The 18,288-nt window shown below is 52.3% G+C and overlaps 5 protein-coding genes across 5 annotated transcripts; 2 read left to right on the plus strand and 3 right to left on the minus strand.

Annotated features, from left to right (window-relative positions):
• Positions 1-6,009: 6,009 nt before the first annotated feature.
• J4E92_009020 (uncharacterized protein) lies at positions 6,010-7,439 on the minus strand (the record flags this gene model as incomplete). Its single annotated transcript, XM_051500369.1, has 3 exons — positions 6,010-6,677; positions 6,726-7,353; positions 7,401-7,439. 3 exons carry the CDS (start codon positions 7,437-7,439, stop codon positions 6,010-6,012), a joined length of 1,335 nt encoding a protein of 444 aa, XP_051349457.1.
• A 1,194-nt stretch (positions 7,440-8,633) lies between these two features.
• Positions 8,634-9,797, minus strand: J4E92_009021 (uncharacterized protein; the record flags this gene model as incomplete). Its single annotated transcript, XM_051500370.1, has 3 exons — positions 8,634-9,475; positions 9,528-9,680; positions 9,731-9,797. 3 exons carry the CDS (start codon positions 9,795-9,797, stop codon positions 8,634-8,636), a joined length of 1,062 nt encoding a protein of 353 aa, XP_051349458.1.
• Positions 9,798-9,992: 195 nt separating this feature from the next.
• Positions 9,993-10,847, plus strand: J4E92_009022 (uncharacterized protein; the record flags this gene model as incomplete). Its single annotated transcript, XM_051500371.1, has 2 exons — positions 9,993-10,366; positions 10,415-10,847. The coding sequence occupies 2 exons, from the start codon at positions 9,993-9,995 to the stop codon at positions 10,845-10,847; spliced, it is 807 nt and encodes a 268-aa protein (XP_051349459.1).
• Positions 10,848-13,021: 2,174 nt separating this feature from the next.
• On the plus strand, positions 13,022-14,419 carry J4E92_009023 (uncharacterized protein; the record flags this gene model as incomplete). Its single annotated transcript, XM_051500372.1, has 1 exon — positions 13,022-14,419. One exon carries the CDS (start codon positions 13,022-13,024, stop codon positions 14,417-14,419), a length of 1,398 nt encoding a protein of 465 aa, XP_051349460.1.
• A 514-nt stretch (positions 14,420-14,933) lies between these two features.
• J4E92_009024 (uncharacterized protein) lies at positions 14,934-16,321 on the minus strand (the record flags this gene model as incomplete). Its single annotated transcript, XM_051500373.1, has 2 exons — positions 14,934-15,915; positions 15,966-16,321. The coding sequence occupies 2 exons, from the start codon at positions 16,319-16,321 to the stop codon at positions 14,934-14,936; spliced, it is 1,338 nt and encodes a 445-aa protein (XP_051349461.1).
• Between the last annotated feature and the right edge of the window lie 1,967 nt (positions 16,322-18,288).

Consider the following 18,288-nt stretch of genomic DNA (forward strand, 5'->3'; position numbering starts at 1 on the left):
TCAAGCGGCGAAGAAGAAGCATTAACCGTAATGCGCGTTACCATCCGCGACCTGATCCAAAAGTTCCGAGATCTCGAGTATCCCTTTCTGAAACCAGAATACCAATCCCAGGACTCGGCGCAGTGGTCCACTCAATCTACACCTCTTCCATCTGAAAAGTCGCCATACGCAGCGCAATACTACCCGCACTCCGATGACGATGATTCTCCTCCAGCTAGGCACATGCGCAATAGTAACCGTCTGGGTCTGGAATACGCCAACTGCGATCTTCAACATCGTTGGTTGTGGGTGCGGAGGAAGGCTGATGTAATTAACCTTAGTGCGGTGTTGAGTAGAGTGGAGGGTAGGCGGACGGCGCATGAGGTGGGCCAGGTGTTTAGTATGGTGTCGGATATTGGGAGAGATGTTGAAGATTTGAGAGGTGTGCTTGAAGGGGTGGAGGCTAGGTTGAATAGAGTTGTGGGGGTTAGACGCGTGGATTGAGATAAGATAGGATTGGAAGGGACTGCATTGGAGAGATAAGATACATCGTCCGGATGTACCATGGTAGACATATTCGCTTCAAGCGACCTGTCCCATACGGGTTTCGCGCACATTACATCACTGACCCCGCCATTAAACGACTGGTATCCTCCATAAGATATTCGACTTCCCTCGGCCTCTCATCACTAAAGCCTAAGAATAACACTTCAAGAATCGAGAAGATCAAGCCAAGCCGTCGCCATGGACGATACCCGGAGTCCTCCACCACCCTACTCATCGACTCCCGGTCATTCATCCCACTACACCACCCCTATCCGCAGAAGCACATATTCCAGTACCCCAGCAGAACGCAGAGGAAGTGCCATTCGCGTAGCATATTGGCTCGCACGCGAAGGCGCTGGACCAAATGACCATGATGAAGTATACGCTCAAGAAGACTTTGGATTGCAGGACGGTCATGATGGCGACGGTCCCGAAGAAGAGGATGCGCTTTTGGAAGGCCATCGTTCGGATGGTGGAGTGCGTGTATCAAACGCATACATCGCGAATAACGAAGACGCACGTGGTTTCGAGATTGAACGGCGGAACGGCCTTGAGCCGCACGGTACCCTTGATAAGACGATTGAACTCAGAGAAGGCGAGATTGAGATTCTACACGCTGATGCCGGAAAAACACTGGGTCGACAAATACATTCATTCGCACTATGCGCTCGCATACTACCGAAGTTGCCTTGTCGCCAGAAGAAACGGACCTGGTCAATGTGCATCAAACACCTTCTCAACATGAACCCTGGCTTCTGTCCCGGAGCTTTCGCTATACGCCATGCCGAAACCAAACCGCTCTACTCGACCCACAAAGGTCAACACAAGTGCCCACACTGTGGCATTTCGGTCAAGCTGTCTTTACCCCCATCATACCATCAAGACTGGCCGACATACCAAGGACTTTCATGCTCGTTTATACTCGAATCACACCTACCGGCCAGCGCAAACTATGGATCCGAACGGCGTAGCTGTCTGATTTGTTGGGAGTACGAGGGTGTATGGGCTGGAGCTATGGACGACGATGAATGGGGAAAGCATATGAGACGTCACTTTCAAGACGATGGGTATTGGGTTTGTGAGACTAAAAATGAAAAGAGATATATGATGAACAAAGGGGATTGCAAGGCAAAGAAGTGCAAGGCGGTCCATAGCTGAGATGAGGTTGTGTCGCATCACTTGATTGAGAGTATGAACCCTGGAAGGGAAAGGGCACGTCAACTCAAGAAAACACTGAAGATACTAGAGCCTACATCAATGTTAAACTACCTACCCTGTATATTCTTATGTTGATGTAGCCTGAAGAATTGTTCAATTTGTTTTCGTGCATAAGGTGGGGGCACCCGTGGACACTTTGGCATACATGACTGGTATGTCTAGCCTCCGAATGCTGATTTTGATTGTTATTGACGTTGTAACAAGGCTTCCTTCGCGTCCTCTCTATCTCTACACAAGGTCACATCGTTCTATCTAACCTCCGCCACACATCTTCACGTGTACTAACGACCGAGTTCACTGCACAACCACCTACAATACATTCGTTCCGCGTCCAACGCTCTTCACTAACAATACGGCGTATAAAGTCTTTCGCAAAAGCCCCTTCTTACTCCTAACACTCCAACATCCAAAGCAAAACTCCTCTATTACTATACTCAAGCCAACCAATCAACACAACACAACACATTATCCTCAAGCCCTATTACCCAGCAAACCCCACAGAAATGCCACGAGACCCCTTCGAAGACTGGAGAAGGAACGCGGAATACTTCAGACAACACCAGCAAGATCAACAGTTTCGTTACAGCGGACAGCAAGACTTTCCTCGGGGACCTCTGCCTGGTCCTCGAATGCAGTTTCCTGGCATGTTTCCCCCAGGCTCATCATCGTATGGACCGAGAGGCTATCCCGGAGGAGGCGGACCGGGCTACGGATGGAGCGCGACGGGAAGGTGGTTGGGGCCTGGACCTCCGAGGTAGATGGGAAGTCGAGGGGTCAAAAGGAAATGAGATGTGATGAGGCCTACATGTTTGTAGGTTTTACTTGGACAGTGGAAAGCAAGAAGAATGCTTTGTTATGCGAATAATATGGAACTAAGTCATTTTATGCTTCTCTCGTTCTCGAAACTCGTTGCTACTGTGAGATTCTATCTATGTGGAGGTCGTTCTTTACTTAGCTTCTCTTCGTGACCCCCAAGAGCGCTCAGTATCTGTAGTCATCTTCCACCAGTCATCTTAGTGTTGCGAGGTTGCTACGTTGTCTTTCTAGTTCACTCTGCTAGTTAGAATATTGAAGGAAGGGAAACACGTTGTTGGATATTGAGCAAACGTGCTTCGAATAGTCTAGCATCGTATACGGCTTCATTGAATATCCCGACATGTCCGTACGAACACAAGGCACCGTGTCAAGTACTGTTTAAAGCAGCCCTTGATGGCCTGACCCGAGTACGCGGAGAGCTACCAGTATACACATGGCTACATGTTTACAACACACCTTTCGCCAGCAGTGGTTGCGATTCTCATGCGCACTGCAATATTGAATGAAGACAGGCATATATATCGCCGCTGCGATGCTCTTCTAACCTTCTTCATATCGCAATCCACAGTACACAAAGCAAGCAACCAAGCCAGCATACAATTTACTCCATCGACCGAAGTCTCGTTACTCATACCCAGAAAGCAACCACACATAGCGACACCAAACTCACATTCAGCCACAGTACGCCTACCTTCCCAGGTAGCCTTCCAGCGACCAAAAAATGCCCATCAACCCTTATGAAGGTCGAGCTGCTTATCCCCGCCACAACCTGAGTGATATGCCAAGGCAGGGTCTCAGACTTCCTCCCATGATGCCGGGAACCCGAGGAGATTTACGAGACTTCAACATGCAGAGACGACTACCCCGTATGAACTCGCGGGGCCAGATATGGGTGAAAGATCACAATAGCAATAGTAGGAATTATCATTGGAGGTGATGGAGTGATGAACTGTGAGGAGGCAGGAAGAAGAGAAAGGAATGAGTTCTGGACGTGTGGTGAACCGAGGAGGAGAATGTATGTAACTTAGCTTGAATGAGTTTATACACACCTGCATTATCTAAATGTCTACCTTTACGTGCTTCGAATCTACTGATCCTGCCTCACCAAAATATCGCGTTGTATCTATTCTAAGAGCTGCCTGTTCAAACCAAAGTTGCCAACAAAGCGGCCCTCGGTGATTTCAATGAGAGACACGTAAAGCTGTTAACGTACACGTAGCTGGAACGTACCTCCCGCGAGCAGTCATCACTGTCCTCTTCCATGCTGCGGTATTGAAGAAGCCAGGCGTATAAAACGTCGCGGCGATGTTTTTCTTACCTCTCTCATACCACAGTCCACAGTCCATAGTCCACGATACCCAAAGCAAGCCACTAAGCAATCATACAAGTCCCTTGATCTACCAAAGCCTTCTACCCCATACCCCATCCCTAAACAACACCTACAGATAACTACCACCAAACAGCCATCAAGCTTCAACACATACATCTCGCAACCGAAGATGCCCAGTCCATACGAAGTACATTATCGAAGCGACAGACTATTTGAACTACCAAGGAATGCCTTCAGACTTCCTCCCATAGTGCCAGAAGGGGGAGATCGCAGATATTACACCAGTAACCCGCAGCAGAGACGACTACCCCGCATAAATCCGCGGGGCCAAATATATGGTAGGACCTTCTACGGCGGGTCCAAGTATTGGCATTGAGAGGCTGATGGATCGAGGGATTGAGGCATCATGAGGGAATGGGAAGGAGAGAAAGAGATGAGTGTTGGGCGTATGAGACACTGCGGAGAGCAGAATGCATGTAACTAAGCTTAGGAGAGTATACACCTATTCTCTGAATATTGTGCTTCTGAAACGATGTTCCCTTCCGGCCTATTTGTCGTGATCTGTTTTTTTTTTAGAAAGCTGCCTTTCCATTCATTAGTCGCCATTTACCCCTTGCGAGCTCATCTTTGCAGCTAGATATTTACCGGTGTTGTACAACTGTTGTACGAAGATGCCATGAACAAGGCCAGGTCATACGCGGCCGAATCTCACTCAGCAAACTACGCGCGTTCCTTTCCTCAACATCAGAGTCCATTCAGACTCCCTTGCAACTGCTCAGGCAGCTGAAACCATGCGAAACCTCATCCGCCAAGTACCCAAGACACGTCCTGCTCATCGTATCGGCGCGTAACGAAGAAGTACGGGATAATGCGACGGCCCATAATACGCCCGTCAATATACCCGTCCGGACCGTCTCAATCTACAAGAGGACATTCTCCGCGTTAGCGAAAGCGGAGAAGGGAGATGACGTCGTTGAGCAAAAAAATCCATCGAGAGCGTCGTTCGGTAGAAAACCCATCGCAGGGTCTGTTCCGCCTAGACCGCAAAGGAGCGCAAGCCTATGCATCCCTGTTCTTACTGCCCCCCACAACCTTCCAGATGCGTGATCACAACGGACGATGGGAATACCACAGGCCATGCGCCAGAAAGGCACTCTCATTCCTCCTCCAGATCAACAACATCACGCGCCCACTGCCACGCACGGCACCATGCATTCTCTAGCACACCCTCACACGCATACACAACACCCACCGCCACAGCTAGCGGTAATAATCGGCAGCAGCCGGTTCCAACCTCCGCCAAGAAGACCCTTTGTGGCTAAAGGCCCCCCTTCGCACCTTCGCGGCATTTTAGCAGCGAGCTTGGCAATAAGCTTAACAAGTTGTGCATGTGGCTCGTGATGTCTTGTGGATTTCTTGGTCGCCGTAGAGTGGGCCAGAGTGCTCCTGCGGGAAAGAGGGTCTTGCGCAGGCGTGCAGGGAAGTGTACGTCATTGAAGGATTGCGATGGAGGCGATTGGGGAAAGGCGGAGATTGGATTAGGGAAGGGGTTCTTGCCGGAAGGAGGTGATGAGGGCGGGGATTGGCAATGGCGTAATTAACTCGGTTCTACTATTTTGATTTGATTTGTTCGGGCTTCATGATTTTGTCTGCTGCGATACTTTCCATAATGAGGCGGCCAAGATTTGGGATCGCTGCGTGGGTTTGTGATCTGCGGGGAATTCCAGTCTCACCGCGCATTAATGAAGATCGGATGCTACTGCTGAGATGAGAACACGGTGGCAGAGGATCGCGCAGATATGTTGGAGTTGATGTGTTGTTTGAATTAGATAATTGATGAACTTTCGACTCGCTATTCGCTACGCTAAACAGTGTCGCATATATCTTGTCGTCGCGACACGAGGACATTTGCTTCATCTATAGAAAGCTCTATGCTTTATGATGGTTGTCTTCGACACCAAAAACTCCGTGAAATGCGACGAATATTGGTATCCGCAGATGATGATGAAACCGACAAAGGAAATCGTAACCCAAAAATGAAAATCCGATAACAAGGAAAATCGAGCAGGAGGTTCTCATCTGTGACTCCTGATGCTTGAAATGATGCGCATTGTGTTGGTTTAAGCCATGTTGGCGGCACCGTGCTTCTCATCCTCGTTCTTCTCAAACATCTTGTCCTCGAGCCACTTGGTGGCTTTCGCGCACTGTGCGTCCACGTAGGTGGTCCAGAGATGGGCGATGGTGTATTCGACGACGAAGAAGATGGGGATAGCGAGGGCCCAGACCAACCAGTTCGTAGACCGGGGAATGTAGTGCTCGATGGCCTCGCCCTGGCCGTCCTTTGGCTGTTCGACGTGGTAAGGTGCGGTGCTGAATCCGTAGATCAGGCGCGCGAGGCCGACCTTCATGACCGTTCCGTGGGTAAGGTATACGGCGAAACTGTTGCGGCCAACCCACATGAAGAGCTTGTTCGAGAACATGCTCTGCAGGGAAGGCGATAGCCAGATTCCAGTGACCATCAGATCCCATCCGATGGCTGTCCAGCGCTTGGGGTAGCTTGCCGCGCCTTGAGGAATGATCCAGTCTCCGATGTTCTTGAGTTGAACAGACCAAGTCGACCACTCCCAGTGCTCGCCGGGGTAGCATGCCACGTACCAGCCGAGGAGGATGAGGAATGCGGTCGCGATGCGGCGGGCCTTTACGCGGCTGTTAACGAATTCGCGGAAGCTTTTCTCGGAGCCGAGGTCGCAGAGGATGACACCGTAGAGGAATTGGCACTCGAAGGTTTCTAAGAATGTCAGCTTGGAGTTATAAAAGTCGGAGTATTAATACACACCCTTCTCAGGGCTGGTGCGCATCCAGTACCACAGGAACAGAACCATGCAGGTGAAGAGGCGCATGCGGAACTTCATGAAAACGGTGGCGAACAAGAGAACGTAGATGAGGAAAGCACCCTGCAACAGAGGCAAGAGAGCCCACTGGTGGTCGTCGTATTCATTGTTGGCGCCGGACCATGAGGTCTGGAAGTTCTTGATCAAGCGTGGGATTTCCGTGTCAAGACCACCAATGTTGGTAGGGACCGAACGGCGGAACCAGTGGGAGTCACTAAGGTGCGCAACCTCGAAAGCACCCAGCTGGGCAAAGAACCACGCAATGACCAGGGCAATAGTCGCAGGCATAATCAGCCTCGGTGGACGGCGGAAAGCAGATTTGCCCAGTGTCTCGAGCGCAGCTGGGATGTTTCCGGATTTGGCCTGTCGGAGTGGTTTGATGGCGCATACGTAACCGGTGAGGAAGGCAAACATGGTGACTCCAATACGGCCTTGGAACGGTAATCGGAGGAAAGGTAGCTGCAGTAGTTGGGGTGCTGCATTCTCGTTGTCTCGTGGCGACCACAGGCTGTAGTCCCAAGCCCTGCATAAATGTGTTACGACGACCCAGAAGGAAGCGACTCCGCGAACACCCTATACATGTTAGTAGATGTCTGTCGTACCATATCATAACTACACACCTCGACCCAGGTAACATTCTGGCGGTTGTTGGAAGCCATTTTGCCAGGACCAGCGGCGGGTTCCAGAGGAGTAGCAAGGCTCGAGATGGTGGCGCGCGCAAGCGATAACGGGGCCTTTGCTAGGAAAGACATATGCATGCAGACGACTCAACGACTGATGGTGGGAAAACAGGCCCAAGAAATGATAGGAAGACCAAGAGAAGGAAGAAAAATGAGCGAGAGTGACAGCTATAGAGGCTGCATTGGTGTGGGTTGGATCGAACCAAGAAGGAGGTTAAGTGGAATGCAAGGGTGCAAGCAAGTTCCCCCATGCAAAGACGGCATCTCGGATACGCTTTCTTGGCATGATAGAGATGCGTCGAGAAGGAATAGGGATTTTTGGCCGTGTAATTGGCGTTGGGGCTGAAAGGGGGAACAAGCGCCGAGCCAGCATGGGTGGCCGCGTAATATTCGTCGGTGGATGGTGAATAGACCCCACCGGTTTCAGGCCTTCAGTGTCTTGGCATCAAGCCTCTGCATGGGCAATTCGCTGTGGCGGTGGCCGACGGCGCGCCAACCGGAAGCCGGCACTGCACTCAAGAAAACGAATATAGCGAGTGTGTTGGCACGGCTGTGGCGAGGGCGGGATATGTGCCTCAGGTTGCGCAGAGATGCCGACGTGCAGAGTCGCATGCCCACCATGACATTGGACGTGTGGCGCAAAGTTCGGGCCCAACGCAGCGTCTGTACCCACCCTCCACGTTTGGTTGGCGGCTGACAGTGCAGGGCGGGATCGTCGACGTAGATTAGATGACAGCCGCTGTTTTGTGTGTTTCAACTTTCGAGGCCGCGCAATGTGTGTAGCGCGTATCATCGCCGTCTCCTAGCGCGCTGCGACGACGATGGCGTGCGTAGACGACGACGCGTTGGATTATGCGTGCGTGGGCGGCCGAAATGAGGCTCTTCAGCTTCGACGGTACAGGTGCTAGCGCTGGCGTCGTGACGAGCCACAGCTGTCAGGCCAAGCCTGGAGGCTGCATGGGATTCTGACAACCCCCAAATACCAAAATACCATCTGTCAGCATGCAGCCGTTCTTGGAGAACTCCGCCAACTCAGGTCCACGGGTACCTTGGGCTAAATTATTTGGGAGCTTGGCACCGTGCAAGATGAGCAGGTGAGATGCCTGATGTAGTCTTACTACATCTTATCTATTTACTTATCTGCGATGTCGCTACACAATGACCGCTTCAGCCCTAGTGGTTCTTCTCAACAATCTCCTTGGCAAAAGCTGCAAAGTCTCTCTTGTCGTCGACCTTGTCCCACAGGTTCGGCTGGGTGAACACTGCCAATGTGTTCCTTGCTATCTTTCCCCCCGTTGCCGCGCCTCTCACGAAGTGGGGAACGGCTTTGAACTTGCCCTGTGTAATGATCTCGAGCGCTTCGCCCGTTTGGAACGCGAGACAGTCTCGAGGTATGCTGACCTTTGTGACGTTTCCGGTACGGGAGTGGATGTAGAGACCCGCCTTGGGGTCCGGTGAGCGATCCAGTTCTTGTAGGGGCGAGAATGATGCACCTGTTTTTGGCGGATTGGTAGCCTCGTCGACGAACATGGCAGATGTCAGACCGGTCAGACATCCATGGTCGAGATGGGTCGCACACCAGTCGTCTTCGTCACCGCTGGGTGTGTTGGGGGCGGGCGAGGGACTGGGGAAGTAGTGCAGCAGCCTGGCCTTGGTGGAGACACTTGTCTTGACTAGATGCTCGAGGTATCCCTTTTGGTAGCCATCGATGTTGGCTTCAGCGTACTTGTCGCAGGCACGAGCGACCAATGCGGCTATGTCAATGATGAGAGTACATAACTCTCGGAAAGTCTCCTCGAAGCCTGGGAGAAGCTCTTGAGATGGCCACACATTCGGCGCGGTGTACTCTGGGAAAGAGGGGTACTTTTCAGCAACCGTCTTCTGCTTCTCTTCGAATCCGCCGGCACAGTTGACGTAGTAGGAGCCCTTGAGAGTGTCGTATTTGCCATCTTTGAGCGTCTCCTTTCCGCAAGACCAGCCAACCAGCCACTTGGATGCTGGAGATTCGAGCTTGACTAGTGCCATGTCAGTGATCTTTCAGGTATAGGTTTAGTTAGTGGCGCTTACCCAATTCATCTTCTGGTAGGTTTCCGAGAGCAGAGGCGTACGATAGTAACTTATGTCGTAGCTCATGGAACTTGGACGGGAGATCCTTTACCACAATAATTCCCAGGCTAGACGAGCCAAAGGCCTCTTCAAGTAGCGAGAAGTCTACATCATCTGGAGCATTATCAGCCAAGCTGAGTCACAACCATACAGCTACCACTTACTATTCTTCAGGGCGTCAAGACCCACGGCGACGGCGCTCTGGTTGACTGCAGCGTTAGCGTTGGCCATGTTAGTCGTCTAGCAAGATAGGTGTGGATGATGGTTTTCACTACGTAGTGCTGCGACTTTATCGTGATGTTGTAGTGCGCGGTTGGTCTGATCTGGTCCGCACCTCGAGTGCACCTGCCTGATTTGCTGCAGCCTCGGCCAGCTCCGATCTCTCAACTCCGACGCCTGATTGCGACGACCAACAACGCCATCGCCATGCCCAAAGCCCTGCACTTCAAAGGCGACAAGAAGGTCAAGAAGCGCAGAAAAGCTGCCGACCCCTACGACGCCGACGAAAAGCCCTCGAAGCAGCTCACCACGAGCGCGCCTGCCGAAGCCGAGCATGACGACTCTTGGGTGAGCGCAGATGCGCCGAGCGACATCACAGGCCCGGTAGTCATTTTGCTGCCCACCGACACACCGAGCACGTGTCTGGCATGCGACGCCAATGGAAAGGTCTTTGCGAGCGAGCTGGAGAACATTGTTGACGGCGATGTCGCGACGGCCGAACCCCACGATGTACGCCAGGTCTTTGTCGCGAATCGCATTGCCGGCACAGAGCAGCTTAGTCTGAAGGGCCATCACGGAAGGTAAGGAACTACGACATGAATGGAGCTGGCACCGCTAACCTAGTCCAGATATCTGAGCTGCGACAAACTCGGCGTCCTCAGCGCAACCGCAACCGCCATCTCCCCCGAAGAGACGTTTGTCGTCATCCCCGTACCCGACAATCCCTCTGCCTTCTCCCTCCAGACTGCCCGCGACCTGTTCCTCACCATCGACGAATCCTCCTCTAAGGGCCCAGAGCCACGCGGCGACGCAGAACACATAAGCTTCAGCACCACTTTCCGCATCCGCATGCAAGCCCGCTTCAAACCACGAAACAAGGCAAGCAAGGAAGAAAAGGCCAATGTCAAGATTAGTCGCAAGGAGCTGGAGGATCAGATCGGCCGACGTCTGAACGATGCTGAGGTCAAGAAACTACGAAGATCGAGAGTCGAAGGCAACTTCCACGAGACGGCCTTGGACATGAAGGTCAAGTCTAGTCACGACAAGTATGCCAGCATGTGAAAACCTCCGAGTATCAGCCACGATGCCTCAGAGTAGCAACAGAGCGTTGCGTCGTCGCATGGTGCCGCAATGACACCACAAGTCGCCCTTGGCGTCCACAAGCAACGGCAGCACCCGCGTTACACCATGTTCTGCATATACCCGATCCTATGGCTGCGACACTGCAAGGCCGCGTAGCCTTTATGCGCCACGATCTGGAACTGGTTTCGAAACGTCACCCGCCACAGCTTGTGGCTGGGCGTCCGTCTGGGCAGCGTGCGCCTCAGCACCCGAAGCCTCAACATAGATAGACGGTACTCTGTGTTGTCTCAACAATACACAAAGGACTGCCAATAGACCTCATGCGGCCAGTATGCTTTTCTTTCTTGGCAGACACTATATTAATAACAAAGGAATTCAACACATCTTCTGCAGTCCCTGTATGTGTTCCTTGGTTATCTCGTCTTTGCTTTTGCTACTGGCCGCTTTTTGTCGGGTGACGCGATGGTGACGCGTCTAGAACTATGCTCAACATGCAGCTTTGAGTGAGATGGGCTTGAGTAACCGATCAGATGGAGCCGACAACGCCGTATTCTCGACTCGGTGACAGTAAAACCACAACTGAAGGGCATACATCAAGACGTAATTTGGTGCTGTAGCAGTTATCATGCACGTTTGCCATTGGCATACGCTGCGGGTGGGTTCCCCTACTGCTACACCATACGATAAGCTGGCTTGTTCATTCTTGGACTGACTGTAGAGCCCTGACACGAGAAGTATCTTAGACGAGGCCCAAACCGAGGTTGCACCACATAGAAGAAAAAAGCTAAACAGGTCTGCAGACTACATTAGGACAAAAACTTGCAAAGTAGGTAACCTAACATCAACGTAGGCTCTAAGCTGTTCAGTTTTTTTCTTGCATAGAAAGCATAATTAGTTCACTTCTCCCTCCAGTTGTACATTAGATCGAAAAACTTTCTCGTTCTTCTTAATCTGATCTCCTGCGGCAGTATCCCGCCAGGAGCGTTGTCATCGCCCCGAGACTACTACATATACCAATATGTCTCACCAAGTCCCCGTCCTAGGTTACTACGACACCGACATCGCCGCCGCTAAGGAAGATGTGCTCGTCGTAAGCAACGTAAGTACCTCCTAGCCCCTCTATAATCCTTAAATTAGCACTAACAAAGTTACTTGTATAGCAGCCGGCCCTCGCAATCAACCGCGATTCACAAGGTGAACGTCTTAAGTAAACATCCGGCTAGTTATCCTATCACGCAATCTGTACAGGAGCTGCACAATATGGAATAAGAGATGCGATCGGGATCGAGCTGCAAAGGCGATACAAAGAGGGCTTACCTCAGTGGGCAATTTGAATGAACCTTAGGCGAACAAAGTCGGCTTTATTGCATGGCTCGCAGAACCATCCATTAACGTGACCATGTCCATGCGCCCTTTGGCACACCCAATACCATTCAACCCCATTCAAACCACCCTACCACCTCATACAAGGGAAAAACTAAACACCTAGGAGCCTACGTTGCCGTTAGGTCACCTACTTCGCAAGCTTTCATCTTAATGTAGGCTCTAGGGTGTTTGGTTTTTCCCTTGAAGGGGGTGCTACACCTGATATCCACTGCGCCTTGGTCACATGATACCCACATTATATTCTTCACACGTGCACGCCCAGAGTTCAGCTGCTACATAGCCCTCACACTCTCTTCTTTCCTCATCTCCATGCATCGCAGACGCTATAGGTCAGTACAAGAAGCTCATGGATACTTTGATCTGGTGAGACAGAGCCGCGCTATGCAGTGAAGGTATCTACTCCACCATTGGAGTTTGGACCCAATATTAGAAGGCACGCGAAGCGTACTTCAGGTGAGTGAGCAGTGAGAGCCTGCGTCTACTTGTCTCGTCGACTGATGCACCTTTGCTCGAAGACACGACAGTCGCGATTACGAGATCCTCCCACTGGCAGGCAGGCGCGTTTGACAAATCTACTCATTACCGCAACTACACGTAGGTACCCACAACACCAACCTTGGGCCACACGACCTCGCGTCCAAACTTACAATCCACACCCGCGCTATTCATATATTCCTGAGTATATGTACTCCTAACGCCGTGGAGCTTCAATCTTCTCATCTACGTGTCTCGCGACTGCCGACCATCTGGAAGCGACCTCGCCCACCATGCCCGGCAGCTACGTTAAGAACAACTGGCGCATCACCGACAGCATCACACCCGTGGTGTGCTTCACCACAGCCGTATTCTGGGCACTCTACATCCTCTCCTTCCCACCTTCCACACGCTTTTACCGCAAGCTCTCGATCCTCGCCCTCGCGCTACCAACATGGTATGCATTTCGGCACTCGGACTACTTAACGCCGAATTACTACCTCGACGACACATTCGGACGAACTTGCCTGATATGGTTCGTCCACATGAGCTACGAAGTCTGCGTCATGGAGTTCGCGCCCGTCCTCACACGAGAGAAGCGAAGTCTGGGAGACTGGGACCAAAAGAAGGAGAGAGTCAGGCAGGGATACAAAGTGCTATTCGATCGCAATCACACGCAGGTGCTTGAGCAGCAGGGACACATTTTACCGAAATCATCCCATGATGCAATTTCGGCGGCGAAGGAGGAGCCAAGCGAAGAGAGATACGTTGCGACTGACAAGAAGACTGACGAGCCCGTCTTACCAAGCGCTCGCGTTCAGCACGGTGTTGTGCTACCGATGGGTCACCGCCACGGCTACTCTCGCTGGGAATTCCTCGGCTACCACATACTCAAATTACCTCTCTACTACGCCGCGCAGTGCGCCTTCACCTACTACGAAGAAAACTACTCACCAGGAGCTCTAGACCCTGCCACATATATGGGACCGGGGCTTCTATCTTTCTTCGACCGCATCACGATGTCCATAGGCAGACGGGAGATATCCTGGCGGCTCATGTACACTTTCGACTGGTGCATTTCATCCATGTGGCTGTACGAGGGATATCACAGTATATTCGCCGTCCTTTGGGTTGGCTCAGGGCTGGACGGACCGGAAGAGTGGTCCAAGTGTCTCTTTGGTTCGCTGAGCACCGCGTGGTCGGTACGAAGGTACTGGGCAAAGCACTGGCACAACTTTGTCTACCACTCCTTGACGGGCCATATCAAGTGCGTGACGAGGGGTTGGCTTGGCATGCAGCGCGGTGCGATCTCAACCCGATTGATCGAAAACACACTCGTCTTCTTTGTATCCGGACTCATTCATGCGCTGGTTAGATGGCAGCAGGTCCCCATGAGCGACCACTGGGGTATTGCCTGTTGGTACGTTGCACAGATGCTACCTATCATCACCGAGATGGTCGTGGCGCACCAGTGGAGGAAATTGCGAAAGTGGCTGGGATATGGCACCGATTCGAAGTGGTTGAACCGCTTCGAGTATGCGGTCGGATACTCGTGGGTCATTGCCTGGTTCCTATACAGTGTGCCCAAGTATTACCAGACGAGGATGCACTGGACGAATGCCATCATACGGAAGAAGATCATGGCTGATATGGCTGCGGATGGGAATATCAACAAAACGGGCTCGGGCTGATATGGGGGAGGCACGCATCGTTCGTTCCGTGTGGGGGAAGACTTGGAACGTTGTGTGGTGACGTTGAATGGCCAAGGAGGATGATGTACCGTAGGAGCGGTGCTGCTGCACTACACAAAACATAGGTATCATTCATGATACTTGCCTTCTTGGGCTCCTCTAGCTCGAGCATGTGATGTTATGACAACGTAATCATAAATCCTATACCCCAGCGTGCATCGGTGTTTTGTAATCAACGCGTTGATAGTACAAGGAGTCCAAAGATTGAATGGTCATCATTGCCTAAGCGTGAAGCACCTGAGCAGGATAGAATCTATAATAACACTGCAATATAGGCGTTAGTTGCCGGTTAGAATGGAACACTGACGTATGCACGATCGTGTGTGGCCCGCAACAACATCTCCTGCAGCCGACGTATCACCGAATCATGTCTTCATGGAGTATTCATTCTGACTTCATTACATTGGTATCATCATTAAACTATGCTACAAATTTCGTTACACTGACATCAGGTTTAGTACCTGGTCAACTTGGGGCTACCCTCCCACGCCGGGAAGCTCCACTTGGTCTCCACAAACACCTTCTGCATACCATCCTCCTTCTTCTCGAACTTGTAGTAGACCTTGTCCAAGTCCTCGAGGCGGACACGGTGGGTAACCATCTTTGAGGGGTCGATGCGCTTCTCCTGGATCATCTTGAGGAGCGACTCCCAGTACATGTGTACAGGTGCCTGGCCGTTACCGATGAGACGGATACCGCGCTCCATGAGAGAACCAATGTTGAAGTGGTTGGTGAAGCCGACATATACACCGGTGATACCGCAGCGACCCATGTTGCGTGTGCTGGTGATCATCTCGTTGATGAGCTCGCTGGTGTCGGTCTCGAGACCGAGCATCATCTCGAAGTAGTGGGCCCAGCCCTTGGCGTACTCGCCGGCGGCACACTCAATGCTGACGTCTGGGCCGCGGTTGTTGCACATCTCCTTGAGCTTGCTGGTGACGGACTCGCCCTTGGCTAGGGTGGAGAAGTCGATGGTCTCGATGTTGGGGTACTTGGACTTGACGAAATCGAGACGCCAGTTTTGGTCGATCATGATGACGCGCGATGCGCCTTGCATCAGGGAGAAGTCTGCGGCCATTTGTCCGATTGGACCCGCGCCCCAGATGGCAACGACGTCGCCCTTGTTGACGCCGGTGTCGACGACTGCGTGCCATGAGGTGCATACTACGTCGGAGAGGAAGAGACCCTGCTCATCCGGAACGTCATCGGGAAGAGGCAGTAGGTTGACGTCACCGTAAGCGACACGGGTGTACTCTGCTTGGCCTCCGGCGTATCCACCAGTGAAGTGAGAGTAGCCGAACATGCCTGCTGTCCGGCCACCGTACATGGCGTTCTCGATGGTGTTGGAGTTGGTCTTCTCGCATTGGGAGGACAGCTTCTGCTTGCAGTAGTAGCAGTCACCGCAGGCGATCTGGAAAGAGGCAACAACTCGTTGGCTATGGTATGTTAGCGACGCGCTTGAGCGAAGACTCGGAGGTGTACGTACCCCTTCTTGAACTTTGTGACACCAGGTCCGCACTCGTCTACAACACCACAGAACTCGTGTCCGAGAATGTCGCCCTTCTGCATCTCCACGACAGCGCCGTGAAGCAAGTGCAGGTCAGAACCGCAGACGGTAGAGCCAGTGACCTTGACGATAACATCGCGGTCCTCTAGGATCTTGGGCTTCGCGGTATCGATCATCTGAACATCGTTCTTGCCGTACCATGCCAAAGCCTTCATCGTCTCTGAGTAGTCGGCGGTGCTCTCGTCGTTGCCAGGGTTGGTGACGTTCTGCGCGGTGGTGGCGTTGTCACCATGGCCAATGGCCTTCTCAGCCTGGCGGGCTGCTTGGGACATCATCTTGGGCTAAAGTTGATGTGTAGTGGTATATGTGAAAGGTGGAAAGATGTTCAAGTTGGAGAGCTTGCAGTATGCGCAGCGCGTCTACCTTTTCAATGCCAACCAGCGACATTTTCGATGACATATTGCAAACCTGTGACGTGAATTTTGCAGCCCTCTTACAACTACCGCGAACCAGAAGATTATCCGCCCCCTTGTACATGCGCTTGGAGGGGCTAGCTTAACGTCATGACACGCTGTGGAGGGGTACAAGTCCGCTATACGCGAGCTGAATGTACGCTTTTGGAAATGCCATGTGCTGGCGCAGATCGAGGTTGGCGATGGGACCCTACGAGCGTCATGGCGATGTCATGGTGGGGCAGCACGCGTTTCGCGTTTGGCCGTTGGAGCTAGACATGCAGCTCTGGCCAGACCTTCGCAGACCGAGCGCGTCCCGAACGGCATTCTCTCGGCAGATGGATTTATCGTCGTGTTAAGCTCGGGGTGTTGATACAGAGGAGAAAGTGGAGGTGGTGTCGTGTGCAGGTGCGAAAGGAACGCGAAGTCCGCCCCTCAGGGCTTGCATAGACGCATATAATTCAAGCCGGTTGATAAACTGGAGGACAGCGGCTGCGCGAGGGCTTATATGCCTGTGACTGAGGACCATGATGGTGAACGGACGTCCAGATCATGGCCATACGCTGGAAGTCGGGCACAGGTGATATGCATGAGATGGTGCTGAGTAGTTGCCGGCGCAGGTACAGACTTCTCGAACTGCATGCGCAAGCATGAACGCGTTAGCGGGATGTGTGCGATTCGGTCCTGTTCGACAGCGTCCAGGTTCACTCAATGGTATTGCGGGCAGCTTTGTGCGACACTTGCTACCGCTTCAAGCACGAAGTCAGTCGGCGATCCGGTAGACAAGACGTGTAGGACGAGAAGCTCTTCAACAGCAAGCATTATGGCAACGCGCGAAACAGCAAGAAGGCCACACTCAGTACGTGGGCAACAGCGCAGAGCTTGGCAGGCCAAATGCATCGACGAGACATCACGCTTACACCAAAGACCATGATATAGAAGGCGAGGAGCTGCGGTCTCGGTTCCGCTGCGCAGATAGCTTTGGAGCTCAACGCGTTAACAAGCACCGCAGGACGACTGCCGACGCGTCGAAAGCAGCACCACCTGATGAACAGGTCTGCAGCCTACATCAAGATGAATACATGCGAAGTACGTGACATGACGTGGAAATAGGCTCTTAGGTGTTGACGCCCTTGCTTGTATTTGGTACTCTGTGAGTGTTGTCGAGCATCTTCCTCAATCCAATGCGCAAGGCACTGGAATCAATGAAAATGTAAAGCCGCAGTGGCAGACCAGCAAAAATTGCCCCGCTGAAGCCCCCGAAGGAGATTCATGACAACACCACACCCCGCTGTGCAATGGAGGCGACGTTGTCAGACCATCAAATGCTTGAGCTTGATAAGTCGCAAGAAGGTCTAGAGATTGTTAGCAGGTGGAAACGTAGGGGGGAGGTTGGGGAATACGAACAAGTATTCAGAGCTTGGGAGGGACGGGGGCGGCGCGGTATAAGTAGCCAGGTGGTCTTGGCACGCTAGTAGGTCACGTGACGAGCAAGGGCGGTCCAGGGGCCAGTGCGCGGGGGGACTGCGGGTAAAGGCCGGCAGTGACATGACCAGCTAGGTCTATGCGCGCCTGAGTGATGCTTCCCCATCAACTCACATCTTTCGACATGACCCTGCGTAACGCGGCATATGCAAGTCAGTGCACTTTCACATATGCGTTTGGAATCTGTAAAGACGCTTGGGTTCGACGACTAGTGCCAACCGAGCAGAGCCGCGCGGTTTCGTTATCGCGGAAAGTTTCCAAGCGCCGCGACGCATTAGCTCGTTGCCTGGAGATCACACTACCCGGGCGCCTACATCCTAACATCTACTACAGAGTGGAACATTGTCACCATCCCAGGCAAATAC

The sequence above is a fragment of the Alternaria infectoria genome (genome assembly GCF_024043175.1).
Source record: "Alternaria infectoria strain BMP 0036 chromosome Unknown scaffold_20, whole genome shotgun sequence".
In the NCBI taxonomy this organism is placed as follows: Eukaryota; Fungi; Ascomycota; class Dothideomycetes; order Pleosporales; family Pleosporaceae; genus Alternaria; species Alternaria infectoria.